At 39.9% G+C, this 19,452-nt stretch overlaps 1 protein-coding gene across 2 annotated transcripts; it reads left to right on the plus strand.

Moving 5' to 3' along the window:
• The first annotated feature begins 200 nt into the window (after positions 1–200).
• LOC124799254 (odorant receptor Or2-like) lies at positions 201–19,138 on the plus strand. Of its 2 annotated transcripts, XM_047262798.1 has the most exons (5): positions 201–1,040; positions 1,981–2,080; positions 2,198–2,302; positions 14,117–14,272; positions 19,016–19,138. In XM_047262798.1, exons 1-5 carry the CDS (start codon positions 358–360, stop codon positions 19,070–19,072), a joined length of 1,101 nt encoding a protein of 366 aa, XP_047118754.1. In that variant the 5' UTR covers positions 201–357; the 3' UTR covers positions 19,073–19,138. The 2 variants fall into 2 exon arrangements, with proteins under 2 accessions (XP_047118754.1, XP_047118755.1); XM_047262799.1 differs by lacking the exon at positions 14,117–14,272 and having other exon boundaries at positions 19,016–19,128.
• Positions 19,139–19,452: the final 314 nt, after the last annotated feature.

Below are 19,452 nucleotides of genomic sequence, written 5' to 3' on the forward strand. Positions count from 1 at the left end.
TGATGTTAGTCTGTCCCTCAATGGGTACACTATTACTTGCTGGTAGCATAATTCCTTAATTCATTTCGAAAGGAGTACGCCATGTAACATTTGCAGCTTTCCCACCTAGTACATTTGAACAACAGTTCCTTCATTAATGACGTTTCTCTTGCGCAGGACATCCTTGTTTATGTCAAGAACATGTCTGCAGAACCAGACCAGAGGTTGACGTCTTTGCCTGGCCCACATTCTGTGCTCGACGTGAATATTGGTGTACTTAAAGTGGCTGGTCTATGGCCTACGCGTCCATACGGTGTGTTCACCTTCTACACTGCGTGGATATACTTAACGCAGTGGGCTGTATTCGCATTGGACTCTATGTCGCTATATTACTACTGGGGTAACCTTAATATGATAACGGCTGTCTTCTGCAACCTTACGTCTATAACAGCTGGAATTATTAAAATGACTCATTTCTTCATGTACAAGCCGAAGTATTACACGCTCGTTAACAAACTGGACGCACTGGTCGCTTCCCAACAGCGGATTACCGATCCAAATGTAAATTCAAAGTCTATTTTAGTACAAACAAGCAAACTGAATAAATACTCGACCTACATCATTGTGACATACGGAAATCTGGTTGGGGTGCCTTGGATTGTGCTGCCTTTCGTGATGGACAGTGGAGAGACAGAAAGGACCCTTCCAGTGGTGGAGTGGTACGGCATACGGCAAGACAAGTCACCCCTTTTCGAGATTGGCTACGTCCTCCAGTGCCTCACCATAATGTACTGGTTCTTCGCAAGCTGGGGTCTGGACCTCTTCTTCGGTGCACTCATGATTCACCTGGCCGGCCAGTTTAAGATTCTCAATAACCGCGTTGCCAATGTGGGGCGAAAAGACGACGCTGCCTTTAATAGCTCACCCTCTGGAGAAACTGAAAGGAAAATAATGGATTTCAACAGAGATGTAATCCCTAGAAAAACTCCTGTTCAACAGCAAGAGGTCACATTGTACAGCGAACTCCGTAAATGCATCATCGATCACCAAGAGATGATAAGGTGAGTGTATTTTCAAATGTATACCTTTTTCTTACACAAAACCGGTAGAAATAGTTGCTTTCCCAAGGACTCTACAGAATTTGTTTTCGAATTAAATGGTCCTTATGAAGTGCAACAAAAACTACAACAAATTTAGAGGCTTAGGGTAACTCATCTGAAAACTTCCGCTTCACAAAATCTGTCGAATGTTGTCTAACGATCTGAATCTGTAGTTGTTAGCAGCAAATTCCTTTTGGTATCCGAGTTGAAAGTAACTGCATCATCTGTTCTTACAAAAGGCTCACTGCTCTAAAATTCGGAAAGACTAGAGGAGACGTGGAGTGCACTATAGACCGGAAAGTTCTTGGAGATCCAGAGAGACCACGTATCGAGGAAGCCAAAGAGCCTAACGCGAGTACGTCGCTTTCATACTTTCATGGAGCGGTGTGATCACATTCAAGGGTACCGAAAAGTACAGAATTGAAGACTTCATATCACGAATACATTTCCAAAGACTGAGAAAGCTTAAAATCTTGGCGTAACTGACAACGTAATCATCACTCTTGCTATTCAGTCTGAATACCTTTACGAGATCTGCTGCTAGTGATTCAACAGTTCTTGGGATCGTTTACTGAGTCAGTGCTCCAGGAATATAACAGAGTAACTTATAGATTCCCAACAAAAGTGTAAGGTCCTTCGCGAAATATTTTAAAGATCTTTGATGACTTTCAGATGCCATTTACTGTAACAGTCATTGTTTTCGTGTGTGACGAACTGTTTACGATGCGTTGGGGCTAATATTCCGTGCCAGAAGTAGTCGATCGGCGATCTGTTTTGCGATAGATTGCCAGCTGAAGTGGCACACCAATTACAGCCATAGTTATAGACAGCTAATTTTAATGAAAAGGTGTGCTTTGGTTTTCTTTTTCTCAGTACTGGAATTTTTTCATTCGGCTTCCAGTTTCATGAACGACCTGGAGCAGACAGTCAACTTCGTAGTCCTCGTTCAGTTCTCGGCGGGAACATTGGTAATTTGTGTGAATCTGTTCCAGGCTGCATTGGTAAGTAACTCAGCCGATTATTATATTACAGAATCATTTGGTGACTGAGTAGTCTAAGCACTTGTACTATTATTATTAGGTGTTGCACAAATCTAACACTTACGCAACTTATTTCAGAATGTCCAGGACTTTTCTTCGGTGCTCAAAGTTTGCATGTACATGTTTGAGCTCATATTACAGCTTTTCATATACTGTTGGTGCGCTCACGACGTTATGGTGGAGGTACGTAAAACATCACAGATGCTACTTACCATACAACACATTGTATTGAAAAATTTCAAGACTTTTGTTTTTCTTCTGATAAGATGTCTCTCAACAAACGTAATATGTTTAATGAGAGACATGTTGATGTACAGCACAAGGCGTTGTATTGACTTTATCGAATCTTTCTTGTAATTTATGCCAATGTGGATCTTCTTCTGACATCTGATGCATACTAAGAAAACAAGCAGTGATGTCAATATCAAAATTTAAAGTTTCTTACAACGCAGTCCGTGCATACCATTGGGTTCTTACTGGGCAAGAACCGGTTTTAGAGTTGTGATTTCCAGTGTATTCTACACAATAGTCTAAATATTGAGTTTGATAAACAACAGCATGATGATTCTAAGAATGATTACAATTTTATATTTATTTCATTGTCTGTTTGGTTCACAGTCATCAGGTGCCAAAAAATGTTTCACATAAATTAGAAATTTGCGTCGTACCTCAGTACATTTTGTACGCCAACTAACATTGTATATATAATAGTCTTTCACTAATATTTAATGTTCTTCCTGCATCTTAATTGCAGATAATATTATAGTTTAAAATATGTGTTTACAATAGGAAATGCTAATATTATTCAATGAGTTTTATGCAAGGAGCCGACGTTTGTGCACTATGAGTATGTTGAGAGACTGCCTTCATTGCTAAGTGTGAAACCATATGTCTCGACAGAAATAATATTTGTCAAAACTCTGTTATCTATCTTCCCCCGGCAGAGAAATTTACTGTAACTTACCGAAAACCCTGTGGCATTTTGTAAACCCGTTAATCTATGCCTTAGGTTCTTAAAATAAGATACGATTCAGTATCATAAGTTTTCGTATGTCTCTATGCAAATGACTGTTTTGCATGTTACTTGTGCATAGGATCGACGTGGACATACTATTTTTTCATCGTGGCCGTCAATCGACCTCACCGTGTAATTCGTCAGTAGCAATACGTTTCCAACCTTTTTAGCAGCTCTAATGCTATATGTTGATCGGTTTGGTCTTTCCGTTCACTTAGCTAGTTTTCACTCAGGGTAATAACTTTGTTCTGCTAAGGTCTGAACCTTACGAGATTTTCCAAACTCTTCTACCAACGCTGACTGGGTCGACATGACCGTCGCGTCTTACAAAGAAATGCTTCCTCTTAGCAGGTTCTTGTTTAATAGAACCAGCGGCCATTAACTGTGTGACTGTGATTAATACATCTGCTCACAATCTCAGGCAGTGACAGTTGCTCTCATCCGTCAATATCACAACCAGCGATATTACCACAGGCAATTAATGTCATGAGCACCGCTACGTAATTCACATCTCTAAGCTAACATTACGTCAGTGTCAAAAATTACGACAACTTTTCACTTTTGAAAACTCTAGACCACTTCAAGAGCATGTAACTGCCTTTCAGAATTGAAGGTGAAGGTTAATAACATCTCCAAAACCCCAAGTGACGTCAACGAAAACGGCCAGTCTCGAAGACCTAAAAAGTTGTGGTAAGTTTACTTACAAATAATGTCTTCTTATACTATTAACTATAGTTCATCAAAATTTGAAGCACCATATGCCGATATCTCAATTAATGATTGGACTTCTGTTCAGTAACTTGATCTGCATAAGGTTTAACATGATGAGTATTTATGTTTTTTTACTGATCTGTTGTACTCTACATCCTGGATGATGGTTAATTACCAAAATCGGTAATGACTAATGGGACAATAAACAGCTGACGGTTGAAATGTATTTTGTATCATTAGCACAAACGCGCTTGCAACATTGCAACAAAAAATTCATCAACACATGTTATAAATCTCCATTAATAACATCTTCTGTTCAGTTTTTATTCGTTCGCCAAAATGAATTCGTGTTGTCAATGCAGTACCAGGAACTCTGGTTCAAATTCAAATGGTTCAAATGGCTCTCAGTACATTGGGACTTAACTTCTGAGGTGGAGGAGGAGGAGGATATTGGTGTTTAACGTCCCGTCGACAACGAGGTCATTAGAGACGGAGCACAAGCTCGGATTAGGGAAGGATAGGGAAGGAAGTCAGCCGTGCCCTTTGAAAGGAACCATCCCGGCATTTGCCTGGAGTGATCTAGGGAAATCACGGAAAACCTAAATCAGGATGGCCGGACGCGGGATTGAACCGTCGTCCTCCCGAATGCGAGTCCAGTGTGCTAACCACTGCGCCACCTCGCTCTGTTAACTTCTGAGGTCATCAGTCCCCTAGAACTTAGAACTACTTAAACCTAACTAACCTAAGGACGTCACACACATCCATGCCCGAGGCAGGATTCGAACCTGCGACCGTAGGTCGCGCGGTTCCAGACTGTAGTGCCGAGAACCGCTCGGCCACCCCGGCCGGCGAACTCTGGTTGTTCACACGTATGAGTGAGAACCAGTGCTGTGAAGACTACATTCTTTTTTAATCATAACAAAAGCCGCTGTTCCAATCACTTCTAACATAAAACTATACATATCACAGATAAACACATTTTATATAACGACATGACACTGGTTAACTACGTTTCATGTAATATGGAAGTGAAAGGCATTGAATATCTCCAATTATTACAACAAACTGGGCATCGAAACGCCTCAGTGAATGGAAGATAGTGCCGTCTAAGGATATGCCGTATTCTATTGTAAACATCAGCAGGTTTTCTGTGGTGATGCAATACCATAATTGACTACCATGTACACTATATGATCAAAAGTATCCGGACACCTAGCTGAAAATGACTTACAAGTTCGTGGTGCAATCCATCGGTAATGCTGGAATTCAGTATGCTGTTGGGCCACCATTAGCCTTGATTACAGCTTACAGTCTCACAGGCATACGTTGAATCAGGTGCTGGAAGATTTCTTGTTGAACGGAAGCCCATTCTTCACGAAGTGCTGCACTGAGGAAAGGTATCGATTTCGGTCGGCGCAGCCCGGTACGAAGTCAGCATTCTAAAACAACCCAAAGGTGTTGTATAGGATCAGGTCGGACTCTGTGCAAGGCAGTTCATTACAGGGATGTTATTGTCGCGTAACTACTTCTCCACAGACCGCGCATTGTGAACAGCTGCTCGATCGTGTTGAAAGACGCAATCACCTTCCCCAAATTGCTCTTCAACAGTGGGAAGGAAGAAGGTGCTTAAAACTTCAATCTCTGCTGTGATAGTGCCACGCAAAACAACAAGGGGTGCAAGCAGCCTCCATGAAAACCATGACCACACCATAACACCACCGCCTTCGAATTTTACCGTTAGCACTACTCAGGCTGGTAGGTGACGTCCACCGGGCATTCGCCATACCCACAGCCTCCCATCGGATCGCCGCATTGTGTACCGTGATTCGTCACTTCAAACAGCATTCATCCAAAGTTCAATCGTCCAATGTTTACGCTCCTTACACCAAGCAAGGCGTTGTTTGGCATTTATCGATGTGATGAGTGGCTTAAGAGCAGCCGCTCTACCATGAAATCCTAGTATTCTCACCTCCCGCCTAGCTGCCATAGTACTTGAAGTGGATCCTGATGCAGTTTGGAATTCCTGTGTGATTATCTGGATAAGTGGCTGCTTATTACACATTACGACCCTCTTCAACTGTCGGCGGTCTCTGTCAGTCAACAGGCTGTGTATGTCCCTTCACGTTTCCACTTCACTATCACATCGATAATAGTGGACCTAGGGATGTTTACGTGTGTGGAAATCTCGCGTACTGACGTATGACACAATAGACATCCAATCACGTGACCATGTTCGAAGTCCGTGAGTTCCGCGGAGCGCCTCATTCTGCTCTCTCATGGTGTCTAATGACTACTGACAAGGGAACCTCCCCATCGCACCCCCCTCAGATTTAGTTACAAGGTGGCACAGTGGATATGCCTTGAAAAACTGTACACAGATTAATCGAGAAAACAGGAGGAAATTGCGTGGAACTATGAAAACAATAAAAAAATATACAAACTGAGTAGTCCATGTGCAACATATGCAATATAAATGTGAATATTGACTCAGAAACGCCGTGGTCCCGTGGTTAGCGTGAGCAGCTGTGGAACGAGAGGTCATTGGTTCAAGTCTTCCCGGCAGTGAAAATTTAAATTTTTTATTTTCAGACAATTATCAAAGTTCAAGCACTTACACAAAATCAACTTCGCTCTTCAAAATTCCAGGACATGTTCAGATTTGCTTAGACATATGCAGGATTTGACGGTCCACAAGCGGAAAAAATTGAAAACGTTAAAAACATATGTTTTGACAGAGCAGAAGGAAAATTGTGCGACTGCGAAACTGCTGCATTCATTTGTTGCAGTTTATGTGACAAACTCTTAAGTTTTCATCACTTTTTTGGGAGTGATTATAACATCCACAAGAAAACCTAAATCGGGTAAGGTAGAAGAATTTTTTTACCCATTCGCCAAGTGTACAAGTTAGGTGGGTCGACAACATATTCCTGTCATTTGACGCACATGCTGTCACCAGTCTCGTATAGAATATATCGGACGTGTTTTCCTGTCGAGGCATCGGTTGACCTATGACCTTGCGATCAAATGTTTTCGGTTCCCATTGGAGAGCCACGTCCTTTCGTCTACTCATCGCACGGTTTTGCGGTACGGTCGCAAAACACAGGCACTAAACTTATTACAGTGAACAGAGACATCAATGAACGAACGGACAGATCACAACAATGCGAAAATAAAGAATAAAATTGTTTTCCCCAAGGGAAGACTTGAACCAAGAACATCTCACTCCGCAGCTGCTCACGCTAACCACGGGTCCATGGCGCTCCTGACTTCGTCGTATCCTTTAAGTTGCGTATCTTGCACATGGACTACTCAGTTTGTATACTTTGCTTATTTTTTTCATAGTTCCACACAACTTCTTCCTGTTTTCTCGATTGATCTGTGTTCAGTTTTTCAAGGCCTATCCACTGTGCCAGCATATTACTAAATCTGAGGGGGGTGCGATGGGAAGGTTCCCTTGTGAGGTCGCCGGTTGGTGTGCCTGGCAGTAGGTGGCAGCACAATGCTCCTAATATGAAAGCGGTTGGTTTTTGGGGGTGTCCGGATATTTTTGATGACATAGTGCATATGTGACTTAGATTCTTACCGGTGAAAGCACAGACTAACAGCCATTAAAACAGCAACTTAGATTCGTTGGCGCGCAACAAACAACAAAATGGCACGCATTGTACTACGCGAAGCTTTTCAACGCAACTGCATAATGTAGGTAAGAGTGAGGCCAGCTACAGTCTGTATATAGAGAAACATTAGGTAACAAGTTTCGCATTCGATGAGAAGTGCGCCAACGGTGGCGCACATAATGGCATCGCTAGACTGAAGAGTGGCTCGCGTCGTCTTTCCGTACGAGTCCCGTTTCTGCCTACAATATCACGACTGACGTTTTATCGTGGAATAGGGGAGACAGTGCTACAGACATGATACGCGAATGGGGGTGGCAATCATTAGTACAAAGTAGTTTTTCGTTGCGACGGTATCTTCTCATGACATTTCAATCAACAGTTTTCTCCTCCGATTGCGAAAATATTCTGTTGATACGCACCTACATCGGAAGATATCATCAACACGATAAAATAAGAGAAATCAGGGCTCGCGCAGAATAATGTAAGTGCTCTTTTTTCCCGCACGCCTTTCGAGAGTGGAACGGTGGAGAGACAGCTTGAAGGTGGTTCATTGAACCTTCTGCCAGGCACTTTATTGTGAATAGCAGAGTAATCACGTAGATGTAGATGTATATGACGTATCTGCAGGGGTATGCTCCGAGAACGAAAGTCGTCTCCCCACGGCCCCAGTGCAAGGTGTGATGGTTTAGGGTGCCATTTGGTGCAGAGCCGGTCACCTCTGACTCGCAGAGCCGATAGTTTAGGCAAGATCCGTTATATTTGTGACGTGTTGAAGAACTACGTGATATTTCGTTTCAACAAGAATACTCAAGACCGTAAGTAACACGAGCTGTCCTGACCAGCCCTAGCCAGCGTGTTCTGCATCTCTCGCAGCAGTTGAAAATATGTGGTTAATGGCTGACGAGAGACTAACACACATCCTGACAGTCACTACCATTCATGAACTGTGGCATATAATCGAAGCAGCATAGAATAACTAAACGTTCACTTCGACACAATGGGTAACCTGCATAGAAATGTTGCTTTCACCACAGAAGTAATAATTTCCAAGCCCAGTACACCTATATCTCCTGTAAATTTTCTCATGTATTGTTTCTACTATATAATGAAAAGACACAAGTTAATTTTCGGAATTTTCTATCTTTGTTGATGTTGCTTCTTTAATTGCATGGGTTTAATTCGTTTACTACCCTAAAATCGCATTCAATAATTGGCAACTGCGATGGAACTCTTCCTAAATGTAGTACGTAACGATATGTCAAGATAACACTTTTCAAAATGCATGTGAAATATTTAGTACGTAAAACTGTCCCTTTATCTTTACCACTACTTACTGTAATTCGTTCTCGGAGCATACCCCTGTAGATTCTAAGTAATAATTTCCAAGCCCAGTACACCTATATCTCCCGTAAATTTTCTCATGTATTGTTTCTACTGTATAATGAAAAGACACAAGTTAATTTTCGGAATTTTCTATCTTTGTTGATGTTGCTTCTTTAATTGCATGGGTTTAATTCGTTTACTACCCTAAAATCGCATTCACTAATTGGCAACTGCGATGAAACTCCTCCTAAATGTAGTACGTAACGATATGTCAAGGTAACACATTTCAAAATGCATATGAAATATTTAGTACGTAAAACTGTCCCTTTATCATTACCACTAGTTAGTGTACATTCTAACAAAGTTGAGATATCAGTAATCAAAATAGACATAAATTAATGCAGGATGGGGAAAACATTCATTTCAGGTTCGTCTATGTGCACATGAAGACACCAAATTCACCATGCCGTACCCATTTCTCCTTTGGTTTTTTTAAGAGATGGCCTAAAATACATACACCTTTAGGGATGTGTAATTTTGTTTGACACATAGTTTCTGTACTTTCAGGTTACAGGGAGTTACTACACTTTTTATAAAATTACACTCATCTAAATTTTAAACTGCAATGTGTGTAGGTGCTGCTCTACATGTGTGCTTGCAATCCTGTTTTGAAATCTGTTCTTCTGCTTCCAGTCTTTGTAGTAACTGTTTTTGTACTTCAGGCCACTGGTGGCGCCTATCAAAAAATAAGGACAAAACGCGTGTGACGTGCTAAATTTGATATAATGAGATGCACATAGGCGGACCTAAACTGAAAATTATCAGCGTAATATTACACGTAACAGAGAACAACATGGCAACAAAGGATGGTACACTGGATATCCATTCTGAATACCAGTGCCTGCAATTTATCCCTGATTAATAATTACGCCTAGTTGTGCAACAAAATCGCGAAAATCTAAAAGGTGCGCGGCAGGACAGGTGAATTTTTCTTCCCGATCGGATCCAGAACTTACGTTTCATCCAAAATGATACTTACGCAATATTTTGAGATAACTGATAACATCTTACTAAACGTAAATTTATAAATCATTCGGATATAATATTATACCTGTCTTGGTGGCCCGAATGATGACATCTTTCCGCTGTACTTCCGGAATTAGTAGCTCATTTTAATGTCGATGAAACATGGGAGCCATCGTACGAAGCAGCAATAGTACGTCTATTTGTAAGCGACGGAGGATGTTTTGTTATTTATTGGTAATGTAGTCCTCGTTTCATGTGCCTCATTGTTGTTAAAAACTAATATTTAAACATACACAATCATCATTCCTTTTATGTTGCATCCCATTCTTTCTTAATTTAAACATAGTGTATACAATATGTGTTATTAGGAAAATACAAAAATGTAAATGATGTCACTGTACAAAAGTTCTGTCATATGGGGAAAATATATCAATAATAGTATTGAATATCAAAAGCTCTGTTTTAATGTATTACAACAGGCAGCCCAATGCATTAACCGAAATATTGCCTTGTTTATTTGAGTCATCAGTCCACGGACTGGTCTGATGCGGCCCAACATGAAATCTTTATCTACATGAACACTCTATAAATCACACTTTAAGTGTCTGGCAGAGGTCTCATCGAACCACCTATAATTCTCTATTATTCCTTTCTCGAACAGGGCGCGGAAAAAACCGAACACGTATGTATTACCGTGCGAGCTCTGATTTCCCTTATTTTATTATGATGACCGTTTCTCCCTATGTAGGTCGGCGTCAACAAAATATTTTCGCATTCGCGGGAGAAAGATGGTAATCGGAATTTCGTTAGAAGATTCCACCACAATGAAAAACGCCTTTGTTTTAATGGTGTCGACCCCAGATTCTGTCACATGTCCGTGGCACTCTCAGCCCTATTTCGTGATAATAGAAACGTGCTGCTTTTCGTTAAACTTTCTCGATATACTCCGTTAATCCTAACTGGTAAGGGTTCCAAACTGCACAACAGTATCCGAAAAGAGGACAGACAGGCGTAGTGTAGGCCGTCTCTTTAGTATCTCTGTTACATTTCCTATGGTATATCTGTTACACTTCCTAGGTGTTCTGCCAATAAAACGCAGACTTGTTTTGCCTCCCACACAACATTTTCTGTGCGTTCTTTCAAATTTAGATTGTTCATAATTATAATTCCCACAAATTTCGTTAATTTGCGGTCTTTAGATTGGACTGATTTATAGTGCAACCGAAGTTTAACGGTTTTCTTTCAGCACTTATGTGGATAACCTCACACTTTTCATTATTTAGGGTCAAAAGCCAATTTTTTCACTATTCCGATATCTTTTCTAAATCGTTTCGCAATTTATTTTGACCTTCTGATGAGTTTACCAGACGATAAAAGACAGCATCATCTGCAAACAACCGACGACGGCTGCTCAGATTGTTTCCTAAATCGTTTTATAGATAAGAGACAGCAGAAGGCCTGTAACACTACCTTGGGCAACGCCAAAGATCACTTATGTTTTATTTCCGTAAGATGATATGGACTGCGACCTGACCTCTCTGACAGGAAATTACGAAGTCAGACACATAACTGAGACGATATTCCACAAGCACGCATTCCATAAATATACTGTTTCACTACAACGCGCTCGTGTATTACAGTCTCGAAAGCCTTATGGAAATCTAGAAGCACACAATCAATTTGAAATCAGTTGTCAATACCACTCAATACTTTGTGCTTGTAAAGAGCTAGTTGCGTTTCGCAAGAACGATGTTTTCTAAATACGTGTTGAATGTGTGCAAATAGTCCGTTCTCGTCGAGGTAATTTATAATGTTCGAACACAATATATGTTCCAAAAACCTGCTGCTTATCGAGTTAATGATATGGGAATGAAACTCCTGTGCCAACCTCTTCACCCTACGTCCTGAGTCACTTGCCGATGTATGCCAGTCTCTGTCTTCCTGTAAGGTCGTTACCCTCTACAGCCCCGTGTAGCACATTGTAAGTTATTTCCTGATATCTTAACACATCTCCTACAGTGTTATACCTTCTTCTTTTCCCTTTTCACTGTTTTTCATGTATCCCATTCACCGCCGATTATGTGGAAATCCTTCTCATTCCTTATCATTCAGTCAGATCTTCCATATTTTTCTTTAACACAACTTCTAAGACTCTTGGATTCTCTTCTGTTCCGATTTTCCCACAGTCTATTGATTTACTGCCATACAATGCAGTTCTCGAAATGTAGAATTTCACAAATTTCTTCGGCGTATTGATGTCTACGCTAGATAGCAACAGACTTCTCTTGGCCAGGAATGCACCTTTGCCTGCGCTAATCTGTTTGTCATGTCCTGCTTGTTTCGTCCAATATGGGTTAGTTTGCTTGCAAGGTAGCAGAATTTCGTAACTTCGTCTACTTCGTAATTACAAATTTTGATGTTAATATACTCGCCAGTCTGATATCTGCTACTTTTCTTTTCTCAATCTTCCGTATTTCTCCATCCTAACTCTTTACTCATTAGGCTGTTCATTCCATTCAACAGATTCTGTAATTGTTCTTCACCCTCACCAAGAGTTGCAATGTCATCAATGTCTCTTATCATTGATTTCCTTTCATCCTGATTCTTTGTCCCACTCTTGAACCTTTCATTTATATCGTCACTGAATTTCCTACGTATAGATTGAACAGCTGGCGCGAAAGACTACATTTCTCTTTTACTTTCTTTTATTCCGATCTCTTCGTTCTAGGTCCTCTAGTTTTATTGCTCCCTCTTGCTTCTTGTACATATTGTATATTAGCCGTCTCTCTCTATAGCCGCTTCCATTTTTCTTACAATTTCGAACATATTGCTCCATTTTAACCTCTCGAACGCTCTTCACCGACCGAGAAATCCTATGAATACATCTTTAGTTTTCTTCAGTCCTGATCCCATCATCCACAGCAATGTGAATACTGCCTCTCTGGTATCTTTACTTTTCCTAAATGCAAACTGATCGGTATCTGACATGTACTCAATTTTCTTTCCCATTCGTCTAGATAGAATTCTTGTCATACACTTCGATGCACGAGCTGTTAAGTTGATTTCTCTGTAATTTTCGCAGTTATTTAACTTTGCTACTTCGGAGTTTTGCGGATTACATTTTTCCGAAAGTCTAATGGACCGTCACCGGTGTCAAAGATTCTACTCTCATGCTTTAACAGTAGTTTGATTGCCGCTGCCCCCCTAAGATTTTAGGAATCGCGATGGAAAATTTTCTACCCTTTGTGTCGTTTTTCATCCCAAGTCTCCCTAAGCTGTTTTAAATTCTGCGCTAGCACTAGATCCCCAGTCTCCCTCACATCGACTACAGTTTCTCCTTCTATCACATCATCAGACAGTTCGTCCCCTTATACAGGCCTTCGAAGCATTCTTTCCTATTATCCGCTCTCTCCTCTGCGCTTGATAGTGGAATCCCATTAAAGACTTAATGTAGCAACCGCTGCTTTTGATTTCGGTGAAGGTTGTTTTGACTGTGCTGTACGCTGAGTCAGTTCATCCGTTATTCATTTCTTTTTCTATTCCTTCACATTTTTCCTGCAGCCATCCCACCTTGACTCCCTTGTACTTTTTGACTTACTTCATTCCTAAGAGATATCCCCTATATCATCCCAATATTTTCAACAGTTTCTGCACGATACTGCCCTATTTAATTTGAATTTTGAGTCTCCTTTTTTGACAATTTTTTACTATAATCTACCGTCCGAATGAGAGTTATAAGTTACGTTATCAGTATATTCCAACGCATTTCAGTCGAAGCCATCATCGGTAGTCAGAACTAAAAGATATTTTTACCTAGAACTGCTTCACTAGTCTGAGTACGTAAATGAACCATCCATAAAGAGCTACCACTGGCCTGTTTAAAGCATATATAGGGAAATAATGCAGACCTCCTGCCATTTTGCAACAATCTGCGATGTATTAGCAAAACCCATTCATTAGAGTACATTACTAAACGAAATGAGTTCTGTCTACTAACGTGGGGCATTTATCTCTAAAGCCATTACCAAAAATGTAGATATCTTGCAACAAGAAAATGAATCTCACATCTTAAAATCCCTCTGAGTAAATCAGTACTACAAAAGGTTTTTCTGAGTTCTATATATCCTGAGTTCTATATATCCCAGGCAGGAATTACCATTTCAGTAACTGATGTCGTTTATAATCAACATTTATTAGTGTTACCGTAGCATGAAATTTGACCCCATTTGAATGTTTTTCTCATTTCTGATCTTCAATAACGAGGCTTCTTTTTGGAAAACCATTGAAGTCTCCACTACATTTCAGAGCGAGCGCTTGTGCACTTCAGCGTACTTCAGCGAATGGCCGGGTGCACCACGACGTTTCACCACAGCACTGCACATCCTCATGGCCCGTGCTCAGAAGCCGCTTACCGTCTCCGCAGGCCGTATATACACCATCAATAGATCAACATTCGTCTCGGTAAGCTGCAGAGTAAGCTGTCGTACTAATACAGTTCACTACGTATCATTTTCTTCAGTAGTGTGTAAACTGTGAATCGTCTGCTTTGATTTGACCAGAGAGACGCATTCAGAATATTTACAAATTAGCCTGTACTGCCGTGAAGTAATTTAACAAAAATGCCATTGTTTGAAGAAATTGTGGTGGCCCGTCTGTGAAAAGCAAACACAAGATAGACGGTGGCATGAAATACCTCATCAGCATTTTTGCCCCGTTGTCCGAGAATCGAAATCTTTCCATCATGTATCACGGAGCGATTGATTGCATACTCCTAACAATTATCTGCAAATCATATTTGTGTGTAAAACTATACCTTCATTTTCAAATATCTATTGTCTTCCGTATTAAAAAATAGTTTTGATAACAGTGAGCCTGATCCAAACACTATAACGTAGTCTATTTAACCGTTGTCAACAAACATGACGGATCTGGGGAACACAACACGCTAGAGTCTCCTTTCTTGAAGTGAATACACGAAACAGTTCCTAAACTGTCGAGTCTTCCTAAAATGCTGATACAAGAATAAAACTGTGCTGTCGAGTCTTCCTAAAATGCTGATACAAGAATAAAACTGTTGTAATTATCCCTTCCTTTTTCCATTACAACGCGTCTCTTCTTCTGCTCTTGTCACTGACAACACTAGAAAAATATTCTCCTTCGTACAACAGATTGGCACTATAAAAGAGTGTCCATACTCCGGTGAAGAGAAACTGCATTCATTGAAACTTCTGAGGCTGGCAATCCTGCAGATGATCTCTGCTTCTAGCACTCCAATAACAGACGAAACCGATGTGCATTACTTTCTTTTATATTTATTTGTTCTATTACTACATCTACATCTACATCAGCAATTCACAATTGCCTAGCTGGTGAGTTCATCGAACCATCTTTAAGCTACTTCTCTATCGTTCCACTCTAGATCAGAGCGCGGGAAAACGAACACTTAAATCTTTCCATGTGAGGTCTGATTTCAATTATTTTACTATGGTGACCATATATATATATATATATATATATATATATATATATATATATATATATATATATATATATATATATTCCTGGCCCACTTTCCTCTATTTCCTGTATGATGCGGGTCCCACACCGAACAGAGAGAATGGACAAACGTTTAGCGTAGTGTAGTGTAGTGTAAGCTGTCTCTTTAGGAGACCTGTTACATTTTCTAAGTGTTCTGTCAATAAATCGCAGTCTTTGATTTGCTTTCCCCACAACATTATCTATGTGATTGTTCCAGTTTAAGCTAGTCGTAATTGTAATCGCTAACTATTTACGTGAATTTACAGCCTTAAGATCTGTGTAATTTACTGTGTAACGTAAACTTAGCGGATTCTTTTTAGTGCTCATGCGGGTGACTTGGCACATTTCATGATTTTGAGTCAATTTTCGCATTTTGTGCCACACACGTTTCTTGTCTGAATCTTTTTGAACCATTGTTTGATCATGTGATGACTTTACGTGACGGTAAATGGCAGCGTCATCTGCAAACAGTCTATGAGGGCTGCTCAGTTTGTTCCATAATCGTTTATGTAGATCAGGAACAACGGAGGTGTTTCTGAAAGAGATTATCATTAACTAACTCTTACAGAAAGGATAAAATTTAGTAGCTATATTCAAGTATTGAATAGTTTAAAATCAATGTATTAGGAAAACAGGTAAATACCTAGGCAGCCGCTGTGGCCCAGCGGTTCTAGGTGCTTCAGTCCGGAACCATGCTGCTCTTACGGTCGCAGGTTCGAATCCAACCTCGGGCATGCATGATGTGTGATGTCCGTACGTTATTTAGGTTTAAGTAGTTGTAAGTCTAGGGGACTGATGACCTCAGATGTTAAGTCCCATGGTGCTCAGAGCCATTTGAACCATTTGTAAATAACGATTATTTGAAGGTTTGGAGCGACTTCAATCACGGTACCGCCATGTTTGCCCTCTCAGTAGAGGGCAGTCGACAATTTTGACTGTATTTCGACACTGTCAAGTGAGAGCACGTGATTAATTTTGGAAAATTCTTTACACAGACGATCTGGGGAACATAAATACCACAACATATCATTGGGAAATCAACTCTTAAAATAATTTAATTTAATAATTTTGGTTAAAATCATTTTTTTTTTCATTTAACATATGGCGCAGACCTCAATATTATCACCAGTAAATCAACTCTTCAAGACTTTAAATTAAAGGTTTCGGTTAACTTCACATTGTCCATTTGACATTCGGTCCTGACATCTATAGATATTGAAAATCTTTAGTTCTTGGAGCACGTTGACACATCTACCTTCGGTGCAATGAGCAAACAAGCATATTTTGTTCCATCTACATCAATGAATGATATTGTCGAAATCTTGCTAAACGTTTTTTCGGGGAATAGGATGGTCCTTGGTATTTATTTCGATGGAATGACTGGCTTGATGTTAGAGTAGCTACCACAGTTGTTGCTATTCATTCTTTAGCACATCAGTGTAGCAGTACGTCATAGTTCTGACGCATTGTTTGACGTTTCATAGTGGTAATACTTTGAAAAACAGTATTTGTGCTCAGCTTCATAAACTAGTTTTCTATTTCCTGTGAAATTTTACCATCGGCAATGGTGGAAACTTGTACACTTTTTTTTACTGTGATTATGGCGTGGCATTTTTTCATTCACGGATTTCTCTAACCTTTGTCTCTTAATCTCACTACACGTGTTTGCGACTTTCGTGCTGATACAACTATTAGAAGCAGCTTCCTGATGACACTTTTGAGCCTCTTATTTTGTTCAGCGGCAAGGAAAGTCATAGTAACCGCCGTATCAAAGAGTACAAGAGTAAAAGAAAACTTTTTGTAGAAAGGTGGATCGCGTGGGAGGATTTATTTTATGTATTAGTCGGCATTCTGTAAATGCTCAATATGTTTTTATTTTAGAATTAACAGATTCAAGTAGTTGACAGAGTTATATGTATGAATCTAACTTTTAGTGTCTCACGCTATAGCTCTGTACGGGAACCTGTATCCTTAAACATTCGAAATGTCCACTTCTCGAACAAGAAATACACGAGTATTTCACCGCGTGGAAGAAACATTTTGATTTATTACCGTACTTATGTGGTATCTTTGAACAGATACTGGCGCTCAACCTCTGTCCACAACTACGCACCATGCTCATCTTAAGATCAACAGAGCCGATTTCAGCTTTCAGACCCAAATTACAGTAATCCAAAAGAAAAAAATAATTAGTATGATATTTAAGATAATATTCCTTGGCTCTCATCGAATGAAGCTGATTTGCCTTGAAATGAAAAAACCTGTTACTGAAAAGTAATAAGCAGTATTTCGAAACATACTTTCAAGCAGGTTATTTATGAAATTTGAGTGGAATGCCCACACATTAAGAGCCAAAATTCCTGCCCGAAAAATGAATTTATGGGGAAGAAGATCAAGTTTTCTTTTTTCTTTTGATAGTATGTTGAGAAAATTGAAGCAATGAAAACTCATTAGCTCTGTTTATCAGTAAAGAAGAGTAACTACTGCTCAGCGCTAAAGTTCTGCTAGCATTAAATCCTGCTGAAGTTGCTGAGTTTTCTGCAGGCGTTGCAGAAAACAGTAAATAACGCGCATGAGTTAACGTGGCACAGAAAAGGTAGCCGTTTTGATTACTGAACTACGAAGGTTCCTTGTGAACAACAAGCTAACCTCTGTCACTTACTGTATTAATAGTAAATTTGTTTGTAAATTAAAAAAAATTGTTCATTCCATTTTCGTGTTTTGGAGACGTATGGCTTTATGATCATTGTGTGTGTATGACGTCCCACTCTCTCTCTCTCTCTCTCTCTCTCTCTCTCTCTCTCTCTCTCTCTTCTCTCTCTTCCTATTCTGTCTTGTAATTTGGGTGTGAAAGCTGAAAATCAGCTCTGTTAATTTTAAGACGAATATGGTGTGTAGTTGTGGACCGAGGTTGAGCTCCCGTATCTGTTGAAAGATACCACGTAAGTATCGTAATAAATAAAAAAGTTTACAATATTCTCCAATGGAAATGAAGTTGTCACTTAATGCCCTACTTCCTGTCCCTTCTTCAATACTTTCCACATATTTCTCTGGCAACCTATTCTGTGGAGAAACTCCTCATTTCCTATCTTACCAATACTGCTAATTTTCATCGTCATTCCATATCTAAGACACTTCGATTCTATTATTTTCTGGTTTTCTTACAGACCATGATTCACATCCATACAATGCTGCCCTTAAATGTACGTTTTCGGAAATTCCTTCCTCGAATTAAGGCTTGCGTTTGACATGGCTGACTTGTTTTTGAGTGGAATTCCCCGTTTCCCACTGCTAGTGTACTATTTATGTCCTACTTACTTCTTCCATCATGCGCTATTTTACTTTCCACGTAGGAGAATTCCTCCCCTTTGTTTGCTTCGTGATCCCCAAATTCAGAATATCATAGTCACGCCCAACTTAATATGTACTCACTGTAATCGTAACAGATCAAAAATCTCGCAGAACGTAGTGGATGATCACGTTACGTTATCAGGAGAACGATGAAAAAATTCAAGAAAATCTATCCAGCATCATTCCTGAGTTATCCACTGACAGGTGTGCTAGTAGTCAGGTTAAAATATGAGGTACATCAAAATCACTTAGTTATTTAATTCCTGTTTCAGTCAGTGCAGCTGTGAGTAATATATTGTAACGTGTTTGTTTCAGCTGATCAACGCTTCGTATTCCTACTACGCTATTCTGCGCCAGATGAGCGATCGCTGATGATTTAGCAGTTTCGTGAAAAACTGTGCTGACATCTGGACGTGAATGAAGGTGACGTGATTGTGGAGGTCCGAAACACACAGCTGAAATAAGAAGCCAATTTGGAATTTTTTGTAGTCATGGTACATATCTAATATACTAAGTCACTTGCTACTGAAATCAGATTAAATGACTGTGCAGAGAATGAGTAATTCATTAATCACACTTTGCGGTTTGACTAACAATTTCTCCTCACGCATTTCTTCCTGAACTATTTAGACACTCCAAGATTGATCACCTGAACATGTTTCGCATTGCACTCGAAGGACTCATCCAGTACTTCTCGAAAAAGACAACCAACTTATACTACAAATGTAGAAGACCCAAACATTTCAGCGATT

The sequence above is a fragment of the Schistocerca piceifrons genome, chromosome 5, assembly GCF_021461385.2.
Source record: "Schistocerca piceifrons isolate TAMUIC-IGC-003096 chromosome 5, iqSchPice1.1, whole genome shotgun sequence".
NCBI classification, from domain to species: Eukaryota; Metazoa; Arthropoda; class Insecta; order Orthoptera; family Acrididae; genus Schistocerca; species Schistocerca piceifrons.

Bases quoted from the DNA above. Each gene is read 5' to 3' on its own strand.
- LOC124799254 (XM_047262798.1), top strand. From the start codon at position 358: ATGTCGCTATATTACTACTGGGGTAACCTTAATATGATAACGGCTGTC. The intron at 2,303-14,116 runs GTACGTAAAACA...ACTACATTTCAG, and splicing joins CTCACGACGTTATGGTGGAG to AGCGAGCGCTTGTGCACTTC. The intron at 14,273-19,015 runs GTAAGCTGCAGA...TGTTTGTTTCAG, and splicing joins ATAGATCAACATTCGTCTCG to CTGATCAACGCTTCGTATTC.